Genomic DNA, 27,627 nt, shown 5'->3' on the forward strand with positions numbered 1-27,627 from the left:
CTAAGGATTCCACTGGGACAGACGGGACAACTGAAGAGAATGGATGTGAGCCATTGTCCACGGATCACAACTATGGTCGCCACCAATAGACCCAATACCTGCAGATACTGCCAGGCTGTCGGGGCTGGAGCCACTAACACGTCCCAACTGCACTCAGAAGCTTGATCGTTCCGGAGTCCATCAGACACACTTGGTTCCTGCCCATATGGAACTAACCCACCCACGTACTCCAAGCCCTGCAGCAGCTCGAAGTGACACGTCATGAGATGGATCACCCAGCCGAGGCTGTCCAGCAGTCACCGCTTGGCGAACCTCCAAGGGCCTTCCACCAAAGAGGGAGCTCTGATCAGCCAGCTGTCGAGGCACTGATGGACTTGCACCCCCAGCAAGTGCAGATGGACAGCCACCACCACCATGACTGTGGTGAATGATCTGGGTGGCGACACCAACCCAACGGACAGTGCCGCGACCTGGAAGTGCCTCCCGAGAACATGCAATCTCAGGAATCTCTGATGATCCGGAAAAAACAAAACAAAAATAAAATCGAGATGTGGAGGTACACTTTAGAGAAATCCAAGAAAGCCAAACACTCCCCGGGTGCCACAGCAGCCACAACTGAATGTACCGTTTCCAGCCGGAAACGTGGAACTCATAGGACTCACTGCCTTCAGGTCCATTTAATTGGTCAGCAATCTTCAGAGTACTTTCATTGGCATGATGAAGGAAAGGGCGTATCACCTGGTGCCCCCGTTTCTCTTTGGGACAGGCTCTATAGCTGCCTGATCCAGCAACCTGTACACCGTGGCTCGTGCCTGGCTGGCCCTGTCCGGAATTCCCACAGGAGGGGACAAGAATAATTCTGGCAGAGGCTGGAAAAACTGTAGTCAGAGACCATTCCTGAGCACAATGAGGACTCACAGGGCCGAGATTACCATTTGCCATTCCAGAAGAAGGCCGAAAGCCGCCCCCCCCCCCCCAGACCCCTGTCAGCATATTATTCTCTAGGAAGGGGCAGAAGGCCGGGAGTAGAAAAACCGTGGGCGCGCTGCACCTCCAAAGCCAGGACTGGAGGGATCTCCAAAACGCCGTATCGCCGCCAGGGGACCGGTGAACTCCAGCAGGGACGAAAATCTGGCAGTCCCACACCCCTGGTTGAACGAGGTCTAGAGCCCGGGAGCACCTTAGGCTACAGACCTGAACACTGGCCATAGGTCATCCAAACCTTGGCCAAAAAGGAGCGAACACATAAAAGGAACCAGTTCACTGAGCCTTTAGCTGAAGTAGCACCCAACCACTGGTGAATCCAAGTCATTCACCTAGTGGAGCCTGAAGAAGCTCCGAGCTAAGTTCAAGATGCTACAGAGTGCTTCGGGCAAAAAATTTCAGATATTCCCAGGCCACACAGAAGTGGCCGCCGCAACTCGCCCTCCCACTGTAGCGGAAACAGAACGACGCCAGAGATCAAAATGCAATCGTCAGTCCTAAACATCCTGCAGGAAAAGGAGGTACGCTTAACGACCTGAGCCACCAGTCTCTAGTTGACGTCCGATGCCATGGGATACAACTTCGTCAAGTCCAAGGATAAGGAACCCTCCATGGTCTTCCAAACTTCTAACGGCACTTCTGCCAAAACCGCAGTGCAGCAAGGAGGCAGACAGCGGAGGCATAGAACTCCAAACTGTACATACTGTCGGAACTGCATGGTCTAAAACCAGGTTCCGTGTTCACAGTAGCCCAAAAATAAAGACTGGCAGGCGGCTAGTCACGAAGAGCCGGCACTCCGCCCAGCAATCCGTAAGGTCTCAGAACCCATTGGTCCGAGTAACACCCAGATCCACTAAGTTAACCACCTCTGCTGATTCTGCCAAATAAACAGGCAACAGCAATGGCACATACACCGAAGCAGAAGCAAGAACGGGGACGAGTCAACTGCTTTCTGGTACCCCAGTAGAGGAATAAATCATCATGCTGGCATCCAAAAGTAGAACAGACTGTTGTACTGGAGTCTGAGTGGGAGAAACAGGCAAAGCCCCTTTTACTCCTGGGTTTTGGGTTTTGTTTTTTTTTACAGTCAGATACCTCAGAGCCCCAAAATCTTGTGAAAAACAGGCACTGACGGCCGGAACCGCTCTGTGTGTCTCAGATCTCACAGGATTAGCAGACCGAGGAGACTTTTTTCCGAAATTACGCTTGCATTTTGCAAAAACACTATCTGCGCCCAGTTTAGGCATCCCGGATGCAGTAATCACAACTCCAGTGGAATGAAAGGGCATTAGGGCCTCTCAGGAGGAGGGGAGCGCGGGATCTGCTCATCTCACCCCTTCGTGGCCCGTGGCGCATGGGATAAATGGCCGCAAATCCAGCCACCATCTGCCACATCTAAGGCATGAATCCATGCCATCCTGTCCTGAGGTGGCCATCTGTGAAGTTTGGAGCAAGTTCAGTGCATCTGACCCCAATTTCTCACTGATAAAGTATATGAATTTTAAAACTTTTTTTTTTTTAATTGAAAAGCTTTTATTGAAAAAACACTCCAAACAGTACAGAACAATTGCACATGAAATGCAAGAACAAAAATACAGAGAGCTGAATACCACACTCCAAAATAGCACACAGAATTAAAATCAACAGCATAGACATGTGCAAGTCCTACAAACTAATAAGAACAATCTAGAATACCCACCAAAGCACAGCCAATATCCCCCCTCCCACCCCCCAGGGACAAAACACAATACCTACAGCTCTCAATATGGTTGAGAGTTAGTCAAATCCAAACAGATACCAAAAATTAAAAAGGAATATGGTTATGGGATCCCCCCAATCATCGCCCATCTATTCCAACCCCAAGGCCAACTCAAAGCCCCTGACCACCCCTACCACAGACCCCCTCGGAAGCCCGAAAGTTGCGCCACACATGAGCATAGCCATGGAGTTTACCATGCCGCAAGGCCGTTAAGTAATAAAGGTTCTGCCAATTAAGCAAACGTTACTCCACCAGGGCCCACGTGGGAGAGAGCGCCTGATTCCACAAAGAGGCAATGGCCAATCGAGCAGCAGTGAATGCCAACTTACAAAACAAAGAGTCACCCCCAGCCAGTTCCAATTGATGCCAAAACAGCAAGGCATGTCGCCAATCGGCCGGTATCTGGACATCTAAGATCCTGGACACCCGATCAAAGACCTCAGTCCAGAATCCACACACCTGCCCACACTGCCACCACATATGAAAATAGGTACCCACTTCCCCACAGCCCCTCCAACACAGAACACTCGCACCTCCCCGCCAACGAGCCACGACCTGAGGGGTATAGTACCACCGAAAGAGGACCTTGTAACCATTCTCGATCAGCAAAGCAGCAATCCACGCCGAGGAGATCTCCGACCATATGTCACCCCAAGTATCCCAGGAAATAGCCGAACCACAATCATCTTCCCAGGCCCTCATGTAGGGGAGGGGAGCCCCCCCTACCGTTAAGGCACCTATATATTGCAGAGAGAGCTCCCCTCCGCAGCACAGGACCCAATAGCAGCTCGAAGGGCATCTTACCACCCCTCAAGTCTCCCAGAAGACCCGAGGTCCTAATATAATGTAAGACCTGTAGGTAGGGGAACAGATCCCTTATCCCAAACCCAAACTTACCCCTGAGTTCTGCAAAGGGTCTAACACCTCCCCAGACCGGGTCCCACAACTGTCCCACACATACCAAACCCCGTGACTCCCAGTCTGCAAACACTCCCCCATCCCTTCTCGGTGGAAAGTCAGGGTTGTATCTCAACGGAGTATACCATGAATGTCGCCTACTCCCCAGTAAACAAGCTCAGGTCTGATTCCATACCCTCAAGGAAGTCACTACTGAAGATACCCCCCCGACTAGTCGCGCCCTACCAGGCACCCACGGCCTATGTAACAAAGGTACCCCCTCACTTAAATTTTGCTCAATTTCCACCCACGGTTTCGGCGTCTGCGTCTGCCATTCTAAAAGGGCGCGCAGCTGAGCAGCCTGATAATATTTCACCACATCTGGGACCCCCAGCCCCCCATCCCCTCTCCCCATACATAGAACCTTCCTGCTCACCCTTGGCCGCCTACCAGCCCAAATAAAATTAAAGATATGCCTTTGAACCCCCTCTAACGTTTTTCTACCCACCCAAAGAGGCAATACTTGGAATAAGAACAACAAACGAGGCAAAATCATCATCTTCACGATGGCCACCCGGCCCAACCAAGAGAAATACAGATCTTTCCAATTAAGCAAATCTTGGCGAATACGACGAAAGAGCGGGGGAAAGTTAAGGTCATATAAATCCACTCCCGGCGGTCCAAAATAAACACCGAGATATCGCAAAGAATGCTGAACCCACCAAAACGGATATCGGTCTCAGAGATAGGACACCCGCTCCGCAGGCAAGTTAATGTTGAGGAGCTCTGATTTACCAACATTCACCCGAAAGCCCGACACCCCACCATAAATATCCAACTCCCGCAATATAGCTGGCAAGGAGGTCGCAGGTTCTTCCACCGTGAACAGAATATCATCCGCAAACAAGGCCAGCTTAAAATCCCCTCCCGGCACCGTAACCCCCTTAATATCCTGATTCATCCGCACTCGCTGCGCCAGGGGTTCTACCGTCAAAGCAAAAAGGAGCGGGGAAAGCGGGCACCCCTGACGTGTGCCCCTTGCCAGAGAGAAAGTCTCCGAATAACCACCATTCACCTTGATGCAGCTCAAAGGTCCACTATACAGGACCTGAATCCAGTCCCGCATTCGTGGGCCCAACCCCACCGACTCTAGGACCTGAAATAAAAAGGGCCAAGCTACCCTATCGAATGCCTTTTCAGCATAGATAGATAAAAACACCGTTTCTCACCCCCCCCCCCAGCCCTATCATATAAGTTATAGACCCTACGAGTATTATCACCGACCTGTCTGCCTACCACAAAGCCCGACTGATCTGGATGGATCAGCCATGGGATCCAACTCATCAATCGGTCCGCTAAAATCCGCGTGAAGATCTTAGTATCAACCCCCAGCAAGGATATCGGCCTGTAGGAAGCACATTGGAGGGGATCCTTCCCCTCCTTAGCTAACACCGTCACTCCCGCCAAGCGCATGAAGTAAGGGAGGGTACTATTCCCTTGTAAAGAGTTAAGAAAACGCAATAAAGGAGGCAGTAGCAGATCTTGAAAACGTTTGTAGTACGAACAGTAAAACCGTCCAACCCAGGCGATTTACCAAGCTTCATAGAGCGCAACGCACTATGAGCCTCAAGCAATGTAAGAGGGCGGTCCAACCGCGCCCCATCAGCCTGTGTAATCTGGGGCAACTCTGCTGAAGTTAAGTAAGCATCCTGGTCCCGCGAGGGTCCTGGATCTTCCGGGGTATAAAGTTGAGAATAATATTCCACAAAACGAGCACGGATAGCATCCTCAGTCTGTAACACTTCCCCAGAAGCCGCCCGGAGTGAAAGGATCTGGTTGCGCGTCTGTCGCACCCTAAGACGATGTGCTACCAATCGACTAGCTTTATTAGAGAACTCAAAGTATCTCTGTTGGAGGAGCTGTAAGTTATGGTGTAATCTGTCCAAGTCTAAAGCCTGGAGATCCCTACGGGCCTGAAACAAGCGCTCCCGCAATTCCACATTCCAAGGAGAACGCTTATGCAAACTCTCCAACCTACCAATCACAGTCAACAGGCTCGCTGCATCCTCCCGCCGCTTACGCTGTCGGGCCGACGCCAGGGCTATTAATCTGCCTCTAAGGGTAGCCTTTAACCCCTCCCAAACCGCTTCCAATGAAGCTCCACACTCCACATTTACATCCAGATATTCTTGTATCCACCCTTCGATCTGCGTTCCCACCTCCGTCCCGAGCCTCCACCCACCCCCTGGAATCGCAACCACACCGGGGCATGGTCCGACCATGTAAGGGACTCAATCCCCGTGGACTCCACCCTCCGAAGTAGTCCCCGCTCCACAAAAACATAATCAATTCTAGAATATGAGGAGTGTATCCCCGAAAAGTAAGTATAGTCCTTAACCGAAGGATGCAGCCACCTCCAGCAGTCCACCACATTCAGATTGGCCAATGCCTCCCGCAACAGTTTACGATCCCTTCTCCCATAATGATCCGCCCTCCCTGAGTTATCCAAATTAGGGGTCACTGTAAGATTGAAATCCCCCCCAAAAACCAGGGCTCCCCCCTTAAACTTGAGAATCCGAGGGACCAACTCACGAAAGAAGGTCCCCTGACCCTCATTAGGGGCATAGATATTTACCAGGGAGTATAAGACCCCCTCAATCAGAGCCTCCAGCATAATGTATCTGCCCTGAGGATCCCACACCACCCTACGTACCTCACAACTGATCCCCTTACGAATAAGAATTCCCACCCCACCCCTCTTAGAAGTGCCCACCCGGGAAGCCCAGAAGGCCTGCGGGAACCTGTGATCTCCAGCCAAGGATTCATGGGACTGCAGTAAATGTGTTTCCTGGACAAAGCAAACATCAGCCCTCAAACGGAGCAATTCCCTATAGAAGGCCCTTCTCTTGTTGGGAGAATTGAGACCCCTAATATTATAAGAGACTAGTTTAAACACCCCCATATTCCAAATAAAATGACAATGCAAACCCAACCCCAACAGATATGTCCCCCCTTCCCCCCTCCATCCCTCCCCACCACCCCCCCTCCCCCACATGAGAGTCCTCAGATCTCCCACCAACATACAAAGAAGTGAACCATCTCCATGGCCCCTTACACATATCCCACACTCAAACATCAACTATCAAAAACAGTGTGTACAAGAATCCCCCACATCCAACCCATCAATCCCTCAAGCTCCCATGTCACCATTTACACTCTCCCCTTCCCCACACTGCACTACCCCCCATTCAACACAAACCTAAAACCTTCAACTTCTCCCTCCCCCCTCGTCCCAAACCAGGTAATGTATAACCCCCACACAACACTCTCCCAAGGGGTAAGACTCAACTGCCCATTCCCCCGGAGGGGAGTCTAAAGACCCCCCGCCGAGACATGAAACTGGCAGTGGAAACAGGAAAAAGCAAGTACATTCAGTCAGCTCTCAGGGGGGAGCACTTGAGGACGAAGCGGCGGCCCGAGGAGGGGGTCCACCACCTCAGCCACCTCTCCCGCTCCGGGATCCATTTTCCACTCGTTGCCAGCGGGAGGTAGAAGGACGCCCACCCTGGCCAGGCACTACACCTCCCGCCGGAGCAGCCTCCTCAGGGATCTCAATACCCGCTTGTTGTAGTAGCCCACGAGCCTCTCGAACTGTGGTAACTCTGGTGTGAACTCCGTTGATGGTAATAACAACTCCAAAAGGGTAAGTCCAACGATAGCGCATATTGCTGCGCTGCAAAGCCTTGGTCACTTCCCTGAACGCCCGCCGTTTCTGGAGTGTGCCAGCAGCCAGATCCTGATAGAACTCCAGCCGATGACCCTCCCAGGTGACCGTGCCCATCTCCCGGGCTCTGCGGAAAATCCGCTCTTAAAGGACAAAGCTCTGAAGACACAGCACTATATCTTTCGGTTGATCCAGTGTCCGGGGTCCCAGCACACGATGAGCCCGCTCCAGTCCCGGCTCCAATGTGTCGTCTTGTAGGAGCCACCTGATCAGCTTGATTGTAGTAGCACGAACATCCTTAAATTCAGGCAGGTCTGGTAGGCCCCGCACCCTCAAATTGTTACGCCGGGTGCGGTTCTCCAGGTCCTCGACCTTATCCTGAAGAAGTTGGTAATCCGTAGTCACCGTCTCCAGTGATCTCTGCATTCCGGTTACACTGTCCTCACAGCTATCCATGCGCATCTCCACCACCTCGACCCTCGTGCCCACCTCCACCAGGTCAGTGCGCAACTCCTGCACCGCCTCCCGAACCTGCACCGCCACCGCAGATATTTCAGATTTTACCTCTGCGATCCATCGCTGCATATCCGCTTTAGTAAGCGGGTCCATCGGTGAACTCTCCGGTACCGGGTCCGCCACCATGTCAGCCACAGCCGCCAGGGCCCCGCTCAATTTCGCCGCCTCCCCGCTGCACATCTCAGGGCCCGTGCTGCCACGTGTAGCCCGGCTCAGCGCTTGTTCCATCGTGCGCTGGCCAGGTTTGTCGCCGGGCAACTTTTTTCGCGTTGCCATAATGATCGCTGCGACTTCACACACCTCACCAACCACCGGGAACAAAACTTTGCGCCGTTTTCACACCGAAATGATAGTTATTTCGCCGGCCCAAACAGGAGCTCTCAGTTCAAGCTCCCATCCGTGGCGATGACATCACTTCCTCTGAATTTTAAAACTTCAAGAAGAAAGTGTTAATGTAATAACTTTTAACCTTGGAAAAGAGAGGGTTAAGGGGGAGGGGGGTGGTATGATTGAGGTCTACAAAATCCTGAGTGGTGTAGAACAGGTAAGAGTGAATCAAAGTATAAAAACCAGGGGACACTCGAAATTACTTGGGAATACTTTTAAAACAAATAGGAGAAATATTTTTTTTACTCAAAGAATAGTTAAACTCTGGAACTCATTGACAGAGAAAGTGGTTACAGCGGTTAACCTAGCTAGGTTTAAAAAAGGTTTGGACAAGTTCTTAGAGGAAAAGTCCATAGTCTGCTATTGAGACAGACATGGGTGAAACCACTGCTTGCTCTGGGATAGGTACAGTAGTATGGAATTTTGCTAATAATTGGGTTTCTGCCAGGGACTTGTGACCTAGTTTGATCACTGTCGGAAACAGGATGTTGGGGTGTCAAACTCAGGCTTGTGGGCCAAATATGGCCCATAGTGTAATTATATTTGGCCCGCCAAGAAAATACCAAATGTCAACTAGAGCTGGCCTGCCAGTAGATAGGTTTTTTAACCCAATTGGCTCACTTCCCCATTAGGCATGTCATCACATTTGACGTTTTTACAAGTTCTCCGGCTCTCTTCAGTCACACACTGTGTCGCAATAGCAAAAACGAAGCTTCTAAGACCAAAAAATATATTTTTAAGAAAATCCAAGATGGCCACCGCAAGTGCCGATTTTGACAGAAAAATGACAGTTAAAAACGCAGAAAAACGCTAAAAACGGCGATTTTAGGATTTTACAGATGGGGGGGGACCAGGGCATGCAGGGAAACCCCCCAAAATCCCAATTTGAGGACCCCCAAAATCGGCAAAGTCTGCGACTCAGACACCACAGACATGTGCTGCAATGCATTTCAATGGCAGCCAGCAATACACAGTACAGGCATAGGGAGATCATTACCTCAGGAGCTGATTAAACTGGATATTTCAGATCTTCTGGCCGCCTCAACTTTCCTGTCATCTCAGATCACGACCACGAGGACCCCTCAGGGAAATCAGGGAAGACATGCGGCACGGTTCCGATCCCAGCGTACCTCCTTGGAACCTCAGCAGCCTGTGCTCTACCCCTTTGTGGACGAACCAGGGGAGATATGGCTCCCGAACCTGATTCAATCTGCAGGCTGTCCAGAGGGCTTACTGCAGTTTCAGGCTTACAGAGCACCCTCCAGAAGCAGACAAACATTAAAATGTCTGCGATCTCCTGCCGAAGGATCACTCGCACAGAGTTGATCTGCAGCACGAAGGCAAACCCGCGGTACCGAAGAAAATAAAATACTAGGAATTTAGAAATAAAATCACAAGCAGAAGAAAACTAGAAGTTCTCAGCAAGGCTGCAGAATCAAAACTGAACTTCAAGGGGAGTGGCCTCACAGGTGACATCACAGAGGGGGGTTGGTGTTATTTTTAAGTCTGCAGCCAAGGCTGGAATGGATGCATTACCCGATAGTTCAGGCTCCAGAGGGATTGTACAAGAATAAAGCTTAGCGCATATGTTAACTGAATTAGTGAACGTATGCTAAATTACCAAGTGTCCTATTTTATACCTATGGCCACATTGTACTTAGCACAAGCTGAAGTCCATTACTTTGCACTAAGTTTTAGTAAAAGAGCCCAAAATGACTTACCCATCTTCACAAGGAGTGTTTGTGGCATAAATAGGATTCAAATGCTTGCTTCCCTCCTTCTCAGCCCATTGCTCTAATCACTCTAGTGGTTCTCAAATCTGTCTCGGGGGACCATATACCAGTCAGGTTTTGGGGATATCCCTAATTAACATGCATGAGAAATCTGCATACCTGTCACCTCCATTATATTCCAACACAGGGAAAAAAATTTGTCCCCACCCCACCCCCATCTGCACAAGCATCAAATACTTATGATTCTATAGTTAAATCTTATTAAAGTAAGAAACAGGACAATATTCTTTACAACTGTTTATAAATCACACAGATCTTTCCATTTCAATCTGGTTCTGGTACAACCTTTCGAACGATTTGGTTGCCTGTGTTTTTACATCATCTGGGAAGGTAACTGGATTGTCTTTCAGACATGGGTGTAGAAGAGAACCAACACTATAGTAGATTAAGTGTCTTAAGTGTTGGAATGCTCCTTGACACAAGCAATGATGGATAATCTATTGCAGTAACAGTAAAATATTTGAGCAACTGTACACATAATAGAAGGATGTTGCAGGTGGTAGGAGTCTGATCAGCAGACAAACAGGACACAAATGACATTTAACAGTGCATCATTTAAGTCCAAAGGCAGCTTCTACAGTTTTATTTAAACACTGAATTCAATTGCCAGTTATCCAACATGTTAAATTTTACATATTGATGCTAGCATTTTATTGAAGTTGTTCCATCTAGTTGGAACAGTCTGTTTAAGGCTAGGCTCAAGCTCTTAGAGAATGACAGTGGGACAAAGAGTTACCATCCCAACAGGCTCTGTCCCTGTGTCATTCTCTCATGCATATTCATTAGGGATATCCTGAAAATCCAACTGGCAGGTAATTACCCAGGTTTGATGACCACTGCACTAGACTACCTCCTACTAAAGTCAAATCAAGGAGACCTGGAATGAAAATATTCAGTGGCAAGAGGATGGAAAGCATTGGGGTAACAGTAACACATTTGCATTATGTTTCCAAAAAAGCATAAGGGTAACCTGCAAAAAGTGGCGGTCAAAGACCAAAGTGGCCCATGAAGTGTTATGTCTGCCATCATCCATAATATTACCTTATACAGTATACTTGACTATGAGTTAATCCCATACATAGCTCAAAGGCTGTTTTAGACCTAAAAGTGGTCAAAAATCCTTTGACATATGCATAGGTCGATTTTCATGGGCCAGCACTTCTTTCCCTTCTCCAGCCCAGGAATCCACATTGTCCTCCCTGTGTAGCAGGTACCTGCTAACTATAACTTCAGTGCTGCTGCAGCAATCCTTAGAGGTCGCTTACAGTCTGCCCCAGAGCACTCTTATAATACTTCCCATCAAACAGGAAGTGAATCAACTTCCTGTTTGGCAGGAGGAATCAGAGTGCTCCACCGCAGGCCATTAAACAACTTCTCAGGATTACTGCTGTGGCTCTGAAGGTATTTTGTGCAGATACCTGGTACACAGAGAGCACAATGGGGATTCCTGGGCTGGTGGGGGGAGGGAAGAGCTTTCTGTCGGAAGAGAAAGGAAGGGAGAGAGATGCTGGCCCAGGTAGGGTCACATAGATAAAAAAAAAACAGGGTTGCCTTCAGATTACAGATTTATTATACTTGATATACTACTACTAATTATCACTTATATAGCGTTGAAAGGCATATGCAGCGCTGTACATTTTGACATTTATAGATAGATTGTAAGCTCTTCCAAGGAGGGACTAACTTTGACAGATATGATATAAAGGGTTGGGTATGCAGAAACCAAGGTGAGAGGAGTTAGGAGTGGAAAGCACTCTCTGGACTTTTAACTGGGCCTTGAACACTGCCAGAGAATGAGCCTGCCATAGAGATTCGGGCAGCTTGGTCCAAGCATATGGCGCACCAAGGAACATTCCTCCTCTTATACAGGAAGCACATTCCAAAGCAACAGAGCTCTTTTGCACACAATTTCTTGACTTATAGTCTAGTGCAGGGCTGCCCAAGTCCGGTCCTCGAGCTCTACTGGCAGGCCAGGTTTTCAGGATACCCACAATGAATATGCATGAAAGAGATTTGCCTGCACTGCCTTCTTGGTATGCAAATCTCTCATATGCATGTTCATTGTGGATATCCTGAAAATCTGGCCTGCCAGTAGATCTTGAGGACTGGACTTGGGCAGCCCTGATCTAGTGTATATTGTATTTGAACAACCAGCAATGGCAAATAATTGCCTGTATTTTCACCCTCTAGATACCCCCACACAACCTTAGAGCAACCCTGCTATGTCAACACCTGCATTTTCTAGACCTTTCAATATACTAGCAGCCTGTCAGAAAAACTCCACTGGTAGGATCTTATTTGCACAGCACAATTGAAGAATTAAATCATTTTTTGTGATTTCAAAGAGGTGCAAAGAAAAGATCCATTTCCTATAGCTTACCGTGAACACAAAGCTTGCAATACAGCACCAGCCAAGTACCACATAATAGATGATTTTGCCAAACAACAGCCCGGACAGGACCCCAACAATCATCCTGTGATGGAGAGGCAAAAGATAGTTCATACTGTGAAAGAGCTGCAAAACACATGAGCAGCAAATGTGAAAAGACTGAGTCAGACATGAGGTGACAAATCAGGGCTCAAGAACCTGATGTTCATTATATCTTACAGTTATGTAGCTGCACAAAAGGAGGGAGGCTATATACTGAAGTGTTTGGTCTTTTTTAAATTTATTTTTCTACAATTTTCAAATTTCATCAAGCAAAATACATACAACTTGAATAGATCAAAATAACATACTTATGAATTCATAAAATCAGGAAAAATAACTAATTATTGGATATTTAGTCCACAATATTTAAGGAGATCAACAGGAAATAATTCAAATAAAATAATACAAAATACTAAGAAGCGGCATAACTCTGGTATAGCAAGCTACATAGTAACATAGTAGATGACGGCAAATAAAGACCCGAATGGTCCATCCAGTCTGCCCAACCTGATTCAATTTAAATTTTTTTATTTTTTTCTTCTTAGCTATTTCTGGGCAAGAATCCAAAGCTTTACCCTGTACTGTGCTTGGGTGCCAACTGCCGAAATCTCTGTTAAGACTTACTCCAGCCCATCTACACCCTCCCAGCCATTGAAGCCCTCCCCAGCCCATCCTCCACCAAACGGCCATATACAGACACAGACCGTGCAAGTCTGCCCAGTACTGGCCTTAGTTCAATATTTAATATTATTTTCTGATTCTAAATCCTCTGTGTTCATCCCACACTTCTTTGAACTCAGTCACAGTTTTACTCTTCACCACCTCTCTCGGGAGCGCATACCAGGCATCCACTACCCTCTCCATAAAGTAGAATTTCCTAACATTGCCCCTGAATCTACCACCCCTCAACCTCACATTATGTCCTCTGGTTTTACCATTTTCCTTTCTCTGGAAAAGATTTTGTTTTACGTTAATACCCTTCAAGTATTTGAACGTCTGAATCATATCTCCCCTGTCTCTCCTTTCCTCTAGGGCATACATATTCAGGGCTTCCAGTCTCTCCTCATACGTCTTCTGGCGCAAGCCTCCTATCATTTTCGTCGCCCTCCTCTGGACCACCTCAAGTCTTCTTACGTCCTTCGCCAGATACGGTCTCCAAAACTGAACACAATACTCCAAGTGGGGCCTTACCAATGACCTGTACAGGGGCATCAACACCGTCTTCCTTCTACTGACTACGCCTCTCTTTATACAGCCCAGCATCCGTCTGGCAGCAGCCACTGCCTTGTCACACTGTTTTTTTGCCTTTAGATCTTTGGACACTATCACCCCAAGGTCCCTCTCCCCGTCCGTGCATATCAGCTTCTCTCCTCCCAGCATATACGGTTCCTTCCTATTATTAATCCCCAAATGCATTACTCTGCATTACTCTGCATTATGTTCCGATAAAAGTACAAGATACTTTTGATCAAGGACAGAATTACTTACCCAACATATTTGTATCCAGAGAAAGCAATGAGATCCACAGTGGTCAAATCAGTGTTCACAGTCACTAGGTACAGACTGAACAAAATTGCCAGAACTTCTATGACTAACCAGATCAGTGCTGAGCTGGCCTGCACCCCCAGAATCTCAGGAGAAAACCTATAAGAAAAAGGCACAAAAAAACATTACCTAAACTGAAAGCACACTTCAAGAACCAAGTAAGAGTTTAAAAGCAGGACTAGGACACTCAGATTCCAGGCTCATATAGTTTCCACTTGAATCCAAACTATTTAAAAGGAAAGCAAAAGCCTCACCTATTTTGCGTTCCTAGTGCTAATCCAGCCACCAGAATGTAAGTGATGAATCCCATTGCTAGAAAAAGCCAAGAAACAAGCTGACAGATAATCATTAAATCCTACCTGATGTTCAGAAGTTACCAGGACAATAGGAATAGAAGCCATCATTCCCTCATTAAAACAGTGATTTGGCTACAGCATTACATCCCATTATCCCCAGCTTGCTGCATACAATTTGAACTACTGTACCTGGAATGTAGAGGAATGTTACTAGTGTACCTGGAATGTAGAGGTCAGGGGCATTTATATCGAACCTTGGTGCCACTGGTGTGTCCTGCTGATACCTCACCTCCCAGTCCTGTAGAAAGTAAAGAATTAGTCTCATTTTACTTAAAGAAATGAAAACATTTATCAGGAGCACCCCTCACCACCCTGTTCAATTGTTAAAATTAATAATCCAAATCCTATTTGAAGCAAATGGCTTGCAAAGCTCAGGATGTGTTCTCTTTAGAGCCCATAGCAATGATACATCTAGCTCAAGCTCTTCAAGAGTGTACACACAGCTTTACTTTCTACATTCTAGTACCCCTTTTTTAGGGCCTCTGCCTCACTATCTCTGTCAGAAAATAATTTCCCAGATTTAAGGCAGTGCCCAAGGCTTAAATTTATTTTCACTGCTGAGGAGTAGTGGCTCGTGGCCAGTAGGGGGTGATGTCTATGGTACGGTAATGGAATGGACGTCAGGACATGATAGTGCAGTATTTTATGGAATTTTTCTATAAAAGAGCCTGTTTTTCGTATGATTCTGGGTAACTCTAGTCAGATACAAGCATATGTGTTAGTTAAGGCCACACCCAATAGAAGCGTATGAAAAACTGGTGAATAAAAATCTGATTATGGATGTAGCCAAGGCCAGAAAAACTCACTACAAATTAATATTAAGGAAAAGCATAATAATATTCTTTTTATGTACTTTGCTATTAAGCTAGATCATTGAGGAAATCAGGATATACATGGACTCCATTTTGGGTTCTCTGTCTTTCTGTATCTTCTGCTTTGGCTGTACTCCATTTTGTGTTCCGGCTTTGTTCCCGCTTCTAGCATCGTGGTTCTAATTGATACCAGATGTGCCTTAGGCTGGTTAGGAAGAGCATATTAGATTACGTATCCCAACCTGACATACATATAATATGTGAAATTATGAATGAAATACATAGTATGAATGAAATTATGAATGTATGGATATGGGGCCCCTGAATGTGTGGTATGGATAGATAAAAGAATTTGTACTTAAAATGAAATGGTTTATAAAAAGAACACTAATGAAAAATCCTGAACCCAGCATCTGGAAATGGTTAAGTTAGAATCAGAGATCTGTAGCAGTCTCTAGCATAGAAAGGGGGGAACAGCCCCTCCTTCTCCTTTTTCTCTAAGGCTGACAGGGAGGTTGAGAATATTTCAGCACTTAAATGCAGGTTCTCTTAATATACCTTTTTGAAAAGGACAAAAAAGAATATTGGATATGTAATAAAATATTAATGTATATTCAGAAATGAATGTAAACAAAACAAATATGAATTCTGAAACTTTTAAACATATAAAGGAATTTTCTTTGTCTAACTTTTAAGACCACTTCTGTTAGTTTGGATTGGCCTACAGCCAATGATGTCATATTGAACTAAAGGTATATAATGGGGAGCTTCGAAGTATCGAGTTGAGTTCATTATCAGAAGGCCAGCATTTTGGCAACTATAACGACCTCCCGCTAACGCAACTAGCTTTTGAGATCCATAATGAAAAAATACAAGCAATAAAATTATATTTTGGTGAAATTTGCATTTGCATCATTTTCCATATATTTGTTATTTTGCACACCTTGAGTGAAAGCTAGCAGCTTAATTGGCAACTGTAGCTTTATGAGTGCGCTGGCGTCCAATGCCCATGCTCACTGCCTATGACTGGGCCCTGGTTTCTCTTCTCCTAGCTGCGCAACTGCTATTTGTGTGAATTGCCCTGATGCTCCTCTAAGGGCAGTACATCAAAAACCATCACACACTCTAGTCCAGTGTTTTTCAACCGCTGTTCCGCGGCACACTAGTGTGCCGCGAGATGTTGCCTGGTGTGCCGTACGGTCAGGGCCGCCATCAGGGCAGTACCACCAGTCTAGGGAGAGGGGCGGTCCGCCCCACGTGGACAGGAGAGAGCTGGACGGGGGACCCGCGGAGTACAATACATCTCGAGCCGCAAGGCTCGTCTTCTGTTCCTGCCTGCCCTGCAGCTAACATATAGCCGATCGCAAGCGTTCCCCGATGTCAGCGCTGACGTCGGAGGGAGGGCTTAAGCAAAGCCTGCCCTCCGACGTCAGTGCTGACGTCGGAGAATACTTCCGTTTGGCTATTTGTGCGCGGCAGGGCAGGCAGGAAGCAGAAGACAAGCCTTGCGGCTTGAGCTTCGTTTTGCTGAGAAAGTTGCAAAGATGGGCTGGGAGGCAAACACGGAACACAAAAGGGGGGAGGGAGTGCGTTTTGGACACAGAAGGCATGGACTTGGGAGAGAGGAAGGGAGGGAAAGAGATGCTGAGGTGGGGGAGGGAATGGGTTTTTGGACACAGAAGGCATGGACTTGGGAGAGAGGAAGGGAGGGAAAGAGATGCTGAGGTGGGGGAGGGAATGCGTTTTTGGACACAGAAGAAATGGACTTGGGAGAGAGGAAGGGAGGGAAAGAGAGGCTGAGGTGGGGGAGGGAATGCGTTTTTGGACACAGAAGAAATGGACTTGGGAGAGAGGAAGGGAGGGAAAGAGATGCTGAGGTGGGGGAGGGAATGCGTTTTTGGACACAGAAGAAATGGACTTGGGAGAGAGGAAGGGAGGGAATGAGTGTTTGGACACAGAAGGCATGGACTTTGGAGAGAGGAAGGGAGGGAAAGAGATGGTTGTGTACACGGGGAATAGAAGAAAGGAGAATTTTTGGTCATAGGGAGGGAGTGAGGTATAGATAGTGGCATACCAGGGTGGGGGGGGGCGGTCTGCCCCACCCCGGGTTTACATCCCAAGGGGGTGCACAGCTGGCCACCCTCCAGTGTTGTCCCTAGGCCGGCAAACTGCGGCTGTTTAGCCACTTGAGTGCCACCGCCGCCAACGATGTTGTTGGCGGTGGCAGCATTATAAAATACTTTCTTTGTGTTTATTTGATTCCTATTCAAGAGAATTACTTTATATATAGTCAATATAGGCACAGAGTTAAATTTTTAAACATTTTCTAATGGTGGTGTGCCTCGTGATTTTTTTCATGAAACAAGTGTGCCTTTGCCCAAAAAAGGTTGAAAAACACTGCTCTAGTCTACAGGTCACAAGACTCAAGTTGGCTACAATTCCTCAGAAAACAGATGGTACAGAGACCTAAAATGTCATATGTTCACACCAAAGCCTCACTAATTTGGTAGCTCCTTTAGATTACAAAGCTTAGCAGATAAGTCATAGATATTGAACTTACAAGATCATCTAATGAAATCCATCTGCCCAGGATTGTAGAGACCATGAGAAAGAATTGATTTACATTCAAGAAGCAATAATTATCAAGCAGCCAAGCTTTTGTGGCTGCTGGTTGAGATATAACTTTAATACAGACCACAAAAACTAAGTAGACTGGATGGGCCAAATGGACTTTACTGTGTGCATCTTACCCTATGCATGTATGGAAACATCAGCAGGCCCAGCTTCTTGCTCACATAGATAGTGTCCACAGCAAAGTAATACTTCAGTTTTGTTACAGGAATGAAGCGCTCAATCTAAGAGAAAAAAAACCCAATAATCACTGCCGAGAGGATACGACAATTCATATCATATGGGATCCTAGCTACCTTGCTGCCTCTAAATCCACCCAAGCATGTTGCTATAGTTTTTGATGTTTTTCTTCAACATATTTTTATTTAGATTTCCAAATATTATGCAAAGAAAGGGATGGTACTGCATATTCAGATTACAACCCAATTTTGAAATCATATCGATTTATATTGAACCAGTATATGGCGATCAGAAGGAACCGTAGAAAATCCTCTTCAAATGCCTTAATGCCTGCTCCGAGCTGGTGTTATTTTAGTAACAAGGGCAAACTTATGTAAACCTTTTCCTACCCTTTCTCATTTTTAAGTTCTTGTAAACCGTGCCGAGCTCTACTTCCGTGGAGAAGATGCGGTATATAAACTTAAGGTTTAGTTTAGTCTTATTTTGTGTGCTGTTGTCCGAGCTTTAGGAAATTTCCTCATTAATTTCCATTTGACTACATTTGCATGCTATCTGCGTTAATCTTTGGTGCACATATCTCCCATGCCAAAGCCCTCTAAGCATTCTGCTCTCACTAGTCTGGTGCTAATCGCCTCTAGTACCTGCGCTTGGTTATGAGTAACAAGCTTCCTAGATGTTGTGCCAAATAGAATAGGGACTTCAATTTGTACTAAACAATGGGTGTTAACTGGAGGCTAGTAAAGCAATCTTATCTCCAGTGCAAAGATAAAATCATTCAATGGTAGTTGTTGCCTGTTTAGGGTTCAATAGTATGAAATTTAATAAGTTTATGCTGCAGAAGATAACTACATACATATGGGCTGGTTCTCCTAGTTTTGCAAAACTAATCAAGTATTCTAATTTTTTTCATATCTCAAGAATTCATTAACACAAAATATTCTTATTTTGGTTTTAGCTCAGGCCTTTTCAGTGAAGCTCATGGTGAATTATGTTCAAGTTCACGGCTATCCCCCTGTCCCTCAACAACTTGCAATCTCTTTATACCTGAAGTATTTGAGGGTTTATTTAGGGACTTGACAAAGGTTACAAAAACTAGAAGTAAGATTTGAACATGGTTTCCCTGGTTAACGACCCACTTCTCCTAATCACTACACTAGCCTTCTTTCATATCATTCCACTCTGAAAAAGAAACTGAATATTTAATAGCTGCACATATCATGGTGGAAAACCTCACTGAAAAAAATACCACTAGCTTGGAGCAAACATTAAAGCGTTTTAAGGAAGGATTTCCCACAGTGCTTTCTTTAAAATATGTCAGTTTTTATTTATTTGGAAGCAAAAGGAAGCCTGTGCAAACCTTTAAGCGCTTTCTGTGAATGAAAAAGGGCCTAACTATGGTGGAAAAGATATTACAGTAGGGCGATTATTGGACAGAATTTCAGATGGACACAGGGAAACAATTAAAATTATTTGGAAAATGTCTGTGGAAGATTTAATAGTACAAAAGGAAGTGGGAACAGACAGTGAACACTCCACTGAAAATCACTGATGTAAAACTAACTTGGACTTTTTGGTGTTTACTGTGGAAGATTTAATACCATCAAGATGGTTGCTTATGTCTAATCATGGCTTGACTCCATTGGTCAAAGTTTAATGAGTGGCCAGGATCTAGCTACTTGGAAATATGCAGTGGTGCATCCAGTATTAGAGTTTGGACCCCCTTATCTTAGAACATTATAGGCCTATTTCAACTTTACCACTATTCACAAAATTAGTAGAAAGAGCAGCGATACAGCAACTTACTGATTTTGTGATAAAGAATAATTTGCTTCATCTGAGACAAATAGCATTCAGGACAGGTTATAGCACTGAGACAAGTTGATATTGATTATATATGGGGGTGTTCTGGTATTGGTGGCATCATTGAATTTAGTTTCGGCTTTTCACATGGTTGATCACAGTCTTATCATGTAGATTACAGTATATTAGTATTGGTGGTTAAGTTATAACATGATTTTAAGGATATTTGGTGAGAAGGACGTTTTTTATGAGGTCCGATTTATAAGAATCTCACCTAAGTCATTGGAGTATGGACTCCCGCAAGGTTCATAGCTCCAGTGTTAATTGTTTGTTGGCTCTTTGGTTGAATTTATGGAATATGGCATTAGTCCATATATGTAAGCGGCATTAAATCTGTTTTACTACTTGGGATCTAACTAGGTACTTGGTACCTAGGTTGGCCACTGTTGGAAACATGATACTGGGCTTGATAGACTTTCGGTCTGTCCCAGTATAACAATTCTTATGATGATGTGTTGTTAATAGCAAGAGTTTCAAAGGTTTCTATTCATTTATCTGCTTTATATATTTGTTGCTCTGCTATTCAAGATCTCACCGGATGTTAAGTATTGATAAAACAACCACTTGTTGGGTTTATGCTGGTTGTTTTTGGCTGTGTTGTTCTGTTGATTTATTTGGCCATGATTTCTCAACTGTGGAATCCTTTCACTATCTGGGGGTGATTATCGATGAGAAGCTATCCTTTTCAGACCATGTTGCTGTAATAGTGCACACTGTTGTTACGGAAGTTGCGGTGTATGTGAGGATTGATTGATAAGCAAGCATTTTTAACATTGGTCTATGTGGTGTTTACAACACGTTTGATTTTGCAAATGCACTTTTGGTAGATTTGTCTTCTGGGGATCTGTGGAAGCTCCAAATTTTACAAAATTCTGCCTTAAGACTTTTGGGTGGATTTGTCAGATTCATCATGCAACATCATTATTTATTTTCATTGGTTGCCTATCCATTTTAGATAGTTTAAGATCGTGCTTTTTATTTTAAAACCCCACCAACTTTTATCAAGCTTCGCTAGAGGTTTTTAGTGCAGGTTGGCAAGGTAAATGCTCCGAAGATTATAGGGAATTCTATGAGCATCTGAGCATTTATTGCACCAACTCATGCTAAAAACTTCTACCACGACTTGATAAAAGGGGCCCAAAGTAATGCAATCTGGAGTTTTGCTACCATTGTATAAATTGGCGAAGCCTTACTTGCCAGGTAGGGCTTTAAAATCTGGTGTCCAAAACTTATTTGCTGTTCCTGAGATCAGCTCTGACCATCTAATGAGTACACGTAATAAATATTTTTTAATCAAGTTCCAATTCTTTGGAATGCTCTACCTCCTTATTTGCAGAAAGAGCATTCTTTAGCTTGTTTTCAGAAACAGCTTAAGGCACATTTATTTCGTCAGGCCTTGCCAGGTTCACCCTTGGAATTGGTTTTAGAGGTTGGTGTTTTGTTTTAAAACTTTGGGTTTTTGTGTATTTGGATGGGCTGTTGCTAGGGACTTTCCTATCTATTATATTGAGTTCTTTTCCAATATGTGATTTCATTTAAAATTGTAAAATCGCTTAGATTGCACTGTAAGTTTGCGGTATAACAAATGAAATACATATGTAAATATGCAGTGAGACAAATGTGTGCTAGTCAGATCAAACCTAAAAGTGAATGCATACGGGCACATGTTTTCAACACTTAAATATTAGCCTGTCAAGTGAAAAAAAAAGTATGAAAACCTTATATTTTAAAGCATAGAAGAATAGGGCCATTGGGTGCTTCACTTCCCGGTTTGCCTGGGTATGCGCTTACCACAAAACTTCTGCATATGCACCAGGCACGTTCCGCCTCCTTAACTTCCCAATGCTTAACTTTAACAGCATATGTACTGTATACAAGGGCGTTTCATAAAGTAACAGCAAGTTGACAGTGTTTCATGAACAAACGCCCCCTGGCATTTCAAACTCCGGCAAAGGGAAGATACATTCTTAGAGAAGTGTTGACACTGCCCAATAGATGGCATGGCGTGCTTAATCAGTAGGGCACCACACACAAAATGGCGGCGCCCTTAGCTGTTTGCACGGTAGAGGAGCAGCAAGCGGTCATCAGATTTTGTGGTTGGAGGGTGCAAAACCTCATGAAATTCATAGAATGCTGCAACAGTATGGAGATGCCTGCATTGGTGAGAGAAGAGCAAACGAGCAAGTAGATGAGTTTAAAAATGGGTGAACATCAATCCCTGATGAGGAATGCTCCGTTCGTCCCAGCACAGCCATCACTGATAAAGTGGGTAGTGCCGACGTCATTATTCATTAAAAAACAAACAAACAAAAAAACGCATTTCTTTAGAAGTTCTGGGCAGGGAACTGGATGTTGGTATCGGATCTTGCACATACCACTGTCATAGAGGTTCTCAAGTATCACATGTTGTGTGCACGGTGGGTGCCTAGGAAGCTGATGAGCAGAAGATGATTCATGTGCAGATTTCTACAGCCTTTTTGGCGCAGTATAACTATGAAGGAGAAGGCTTCCCAACACGTATTATTACAGGGGACAAGACCTGGGTGCATCATTATGAGCCTGAAAGCAAGAGGCAGTCTTCACAATGGCGTTGCACATCATTTCCAGTCAAGAAGTTCAAATCTCAACCCTCCGCTGGAAAGGTCCTGTTCACTCTCTTCCGGGATATGAGTGGGCCAATTTTGGAACACTATCAGGAAAAGGATGAAACGGTGAATAGTGCCCGATACAGTGGCTGGAGAAGCTGAAGACAAAAATACGGAGCCATCGCAGAGGACTTTTGTCTAAAGGGGTTCTTCTCTTTCATGATAACACATGCCCTCACTTGGCCACTGCAACTCTCGACACCATTCGGAGATTGAGATCTCAAATCTTACAGCATCCTCCATACAGCCTTGATCTTGCTCCCTCTCATTATCATGTGTTTGGACCTTTGAAAGATGCATTGAGAGGATAAAGATTTGGAAGTGATGATGAGGTCAAAGAAGTGGTGCATTCCTGGCTGAAGGCACAACCAAAAACATTTTTTCCCCAATGGAATAAAGGAGTTGGTGCAACTGTGTGAGAAGTGTGTTGAAAAAGAGGGTGATTATGTAGAAAAATGAAATATAATTTGTATTTCTAACTGAAGTATATATATCTCAAAATATTCAATTTGCTGCTACTTTTTGAAATGCTCTCATAATTTACATGCTATTCATTTTGAGCATGAGGAAGTATTTTTCCTGTGCTGTTCCTGCAGTATTTTCCAGTACCTGCATTTGGTTTTGAGCATCAGACCACCTATGAGCCTAGTACAGTAATTGTTAATAAGGTTATGCCCTTACCTGGCATTTTGATTAATTTCAGGACTCCGGTCATGGCGGTATTAACTCTGATGCTCATAGGAAGTCTGAGCATCGGAGCTAATACCGCTGCAACAGGTGATAAAAAATCCTAACGTGGCAAAATACTGCTTGCTATATTTTAAGCCTGTGGGAGTTAAATTAGAGGTTCATAAACTGGCGGCATGCTTGTTCACAGTTGCTAAGCTTGCTCTGGCATCAGAGTGGAAGAGCAGTGCTGTACCTACTACAGATAAAGACTGGACTCCCAGTTAACAACTATATGACGTGGACATCTGTCACAATTTCATAAAGTGTAGAACGTTTACAAAGACAAGCACACTCAGGTTTTAGACTGAAATGATATGGTAACTGATACACTGCAGGTGGAAAGGGTGTGTTAAATACTGTGTTTATTGCCATTTAGAAAAACTTTAATAAATAAATTTAAGACACCTTGAATCAAAGTGCTACATTTCATTTCTGTTATTTAAACAAGCAATCTAGGAAGACAAGCCAATGTATGGCCATCTAGAAGTAAACTTACATTTTTGTCCACAATCTCTTTGCCTTGGTTTGCCAGGTTACTACCATAGGTCACTGCCAGATTTGACATGTGGTTGGAGAGGAAATCCTGCACAGGGTAGCCACCCCTGGGCATCTCCTGCACCAGGTAATCTCCCCCATGGCCACTTGTGTCATCAAACAGCTGGTGTGAATCTGCACCAGTAGGGGCCACGCTACGAGGTCGCCTCTTAGAAGCTATGTCAAGAAAACCAGAAGAACTTGGGATTAGCATTAGGATCAAACTATCTGATAGGGGAACAGCAGTATAAACAGGTCCCCAGACAAATAACTATGGCCAACCCACAGAATGCACAAGAGTACAGTGTGACAGTTATTACCCTAAGCAAAGGCATAAAGAGGGATACGAACCTGCATAGAGCAACCACTGGTGCCCTGCACCAGCCACTAAGAGACCTGGAGATTGGTTTGTTTGGCCCCACCAACTAAACAGATATTCCTCCTCTATTACACAGAGCAACAATTACAGTCAGAAATACCTTACGAGGCAGACCAGATAGGCTATGTTAGTTTTTACTTATCACCCACTGTGACAGCATCAGGTCTAGCAGAATAAAGCTAAACTACAGCAAAGCTCTTAAGACTAGGGATTCCAGTGCCAATCCCGTTATCCCACTATGACAGCAACCCTCAGGCCAAAGGAGCGGGTCTTTTCCAGATAAGTCCCGCCACTAATGCAAAAAGTGCACGGGCAAAAACTTAAGCCCGCCACCACTAATGCAAAAAGTGCACGGGCATAAACTTAAGCCACGCCACCTTATAAATTATTAAACTATTGAAGCCCTCCAAGGAAATTATTCATATGATTTGAATAATGACTCAGGGGGGGGTTCAAGGGAGGGCGGAGCCCCCCCTTGTCTATCACTTTCCCCAAGTATTCACTTAGCATGGTGTTAGCTAAAACTGTGGCGGGGGTTAACTTTTTTGGCAGGACTTATCTGGAAAAGATCCAAAGGAGCTACTCTCTCCTACTTTGTACCTCATTTAAGAATACTCCAGGGCTGGCTCAATGGACAGTGGCACCCCTAAGTCAACTTTTGCATCAACACTCCCTCCCCAATGCTGGCAATAAAGGGCATCAAATTCCTAATTCCCAATCCAACATCTCTCCCTCTTCACTTGCAGAGGGGAGGGAAGAGAGAGCGAACGATGACAGACTTAGATTTTGGCACCCTAGGCGAGGGCCTCACCTGGTCCACAGGATGAGCCGACCCCCGACCTGCTCGCCTCCCTAGCACAGAACAATTAATTTACTCAAGAATAGCTCTCCCTCCCTCCCTCCTATCCCAGTCCAAAGTGTTTACCCTTCTCTCCACCTCTTCGTTCTGTCCCAGCCCATTTATTAACCCCCTCCCCTCCCCCCTTCACTCTAGAACTTACGCTGTCGGCCGGAACTCCCAGAGGCTCCTTCGTAACTCATTCTGGCTCCCACGGAACTCGCTCCTGCCCGACCCGGGAAGCGAAACTTTAAGGAAGCGGAAGGACACCCGCTACGTCCCCTTTAAGGACCTCGCCGGCTCGGGCGTGCGGTCCGCTGACAAGCAGCGCGAAGAGCCAACGGGAAACACCTAGGCTCAATGACGTCATACAAATAGAAGTGGAAAAGCCGCTGACGAAGGAAAAGGGGGAGGGGGTAGTTTCTGTAAACTACCAATCACTAGGTGGCAGGGTACGTGGACGGCGGCCAATCAGGAAGAAGAGAAGCCTATTCATAAGGGGGCGGAGGCGAGCGACTAATGGTAATGAGCACTTGACTGATGTTGGTCAATCAGGAAGCCGGGACAAGCGGAAGTTGTGGTGGGCGTGGCAAGTCTTTGACGTCAATTGCTTTCTTTGTTAGAGGTGGTGTGATGCTGAGGGTCGGCTGATGATAGGTCTGTGTACAGGGCTCTGGCAGCCGGTGCATTGTGCACACGTTCACGCACTGCTTGTGGTTCCAAGTACAGTCCGTTAAGCTTGTTACTTGATCAGTTAAAAAGGGCATTTTAGCTGCTACCCGCCTCCTCCAGCCTACTGGCCTTCCCACAAAACAACGGAGAGACCACAAGGCCTGGTAGAAGTGCCAGTTTACTGTCTTTCCTATTTAAAGTTCCAATCAAATATACTGGGTCAATAGTATAGAACCAAACAAATAAAGGAGAACTCCTTATGTATAGAAGAGAAGACTTTCAACCAGAGAGGTGTTCAGAACCTTGAACGAAGGTGATAAAAAAGTAACTGGGGAAAAACCCCTATAAGCGTTTCAATGCTCTATCATTGCATCTTCTCCATTGGAAGAAAGAAATCCGTGAAAAACTTGTGCAAAAACTTAACTGGTGTCAAAAATATATATTTAATATAAGCAAAGCGTATCCATAATAATAAAAGGCTAAACGCATGCGCTTTTCAAAAATTGTGATTCCTGGTGGCGTGAGGTGTGCTTTTGTGTCGCACCTCACGGCGCCTGCGCTAGCTGGAGGCGCATGTTCCAGAGACTCCTCCCTCCCGCTGCCGCTGCTCTTCAAAGTGGCCTGCTGAGGTTTGCCAGCCGCTGTAGCAAACCTCGCAGGTCACTCTCCACCTTCCCGATGCAGATAAAAAAGGAAATCCAGGTAGGATGGAGGCTGCGATCAGCAGCGACTGCTGCTACTCCTCCAGCCGCCTAGCTCCTCTCCGCCGGCCCCGGACGGCAGCTCCCTCCATCCCGTCCTGATCACGAGGGAGACCGTGCAAGGGGAAAGGGAGGAAGCGTCTCTAGCACCTGTTAATGTAACGGGCTTAAAGAGCTAGTTTCTAATAATGTGCTGAAACTTAGCTTGCATGGGTGGTTAGGAAGCAGGCTCACTCCAGCAGGCTCTAACGCGTTTTGCCATTGGCTTCCTCAGAGAGCCTTCAAAAGCTGGAACAGAGTGAAACTTCTTCCTTCCAAAGCAAAGACAGATGCTGTTAAAAGTGCATTTTTACAAAATCAGTATATACACACACTAAACTGAACTCCCATCGCCTCCGATGGTTACCTTCCTCGTCACCCAAAATTACATCACTTCCTGGTAATGTGACTTGCCCCAAGGTTCTGAGCACCTCTCTGGTTGAAAGTCTTCTCTTCTATACATAAGGAGTTCTCCTTTATTTTGGCATCCTATATAATAAAACGCTAGCCGCGCATGCGCACTCCTATCGGCGTGCTTCCATGATCAGTAGGTTTGTGGCCGCAGGAGTGCACATGCGCGAATCCCCAGCACCTACCTACACTCGCCGGATGGACTGGACCCCAGCGCTGGACATCCTGCTCTCCTGTCGGCTCCTCTCATGAGCCGCACCAGCGTCGGAGAAGGCTTCCGACACTAGCGGGGATCGAGAGGAGCCACGGCGACACCTCAAGGGGCGGGAAGGGAAGCGCCAAAAAAAGATTCCAGCCGCTACTTTCTTCGTGGTCCCGACTCCAAACGCCGATTCAAGCAGCGTGTGCAGCACTCTACACACGCTACTTCGGGGCCTTCTACTGCCCTGATTTGCTCTGCCGTGTCTCTGATGATGTCATCAAGGACGTGCCAGAGTAAATCAGGGCAGTAAAAGGCCCCGAAGCAGCGTGTGTAGAGTGCTGCACATGCTGCTGAAGTCACAGGTTTGTCGGGAAAGGGGAGCAGGAGAGAAGACATGCACAGCCACTTGCAGCAGGGGCTTAGAGGGCAAGAGAGCTGCAATTGGACAGACTGAAGAAGGAAAGAAAATTGAAGAGACTGAGGTAGGAAATCTTCAGTCTCAGCCCTTTTTTATCTGAACAAGGAAAGAAAATTGGAGAAACTGAGGTAGGAAATGTTCAGAGAAAGAAGAGCTGAGACTGAAGAAGGAAAAAAAATAGGAA

General features: G+C 45.8%; 1 protein-coding gene across 2 annotated transcripts in view; it reads right to left on the reverse strand.

Annotated features, from left to right (window-relative positions):
• Positions 1-25,364, reverse strand: part of YIF1B (Yip1 interacting factor homolog B, membrane trafficking protein) — a 40,783-nt gene extending 15,419 nt beyond the window's left edge. Inside the window, exons 1-7 of one of the 2 annotated variants that reach the window (XM_033953597.1) lie at positions 25,164-25,364; positions 23,746-23,960; positions 17,955-18,059; positions 14,552-14,630; positions 14,291-14,348; positions 13,980-14,135; positions 12,441-12,534 (exon numbers count right to left, since the gene is read on the reverse strand). In XM_033953597.1, the coding sequence (XP_033809488.1) occupies positions 12,441-12,534; positions 13,980-14,135; positions 14,291-14,348; positions 14,552-14,630; positions 17,955-18,059; positions 23,746-23,960; positions 25,164-25,203 (747 nt within the window). In that variant the 5' untranslated portion in view covers positions 25,204-25,364. Of the gene's footprint in view, positions 1-12,440; positions 12,535-13,979; positions 14,136-14,290; positions 14,349-14,551; positions 14,631-17,954; positions 18,060-23,745; positions 23,961-24,973; positions 25,093-25,163 lie in introns of those variants that run through there. The other variant, XM_033953598.1, reaches the window with a different exon arrangement.
• Between the last annotated feature and the right edge of the window lie 2,263 nt (positions 25,365-27,627).

This window comes from Geotrypetes seraphini, chromosome 8, assembly GCF_902459505.1.
Source record: "Geotrypetes seraphini chromosome 8, aGeoSer1.1, whole genome shotgun sequence".
In the NCBI taxonomy this organism is placed as follows: domain Eukaryota; kingdom Metazoa; phylum Chordata; class Amphibia; order Gymnophiona; family Dermophiidae; genus Geotrypetes; species Geotrypetes seraphini.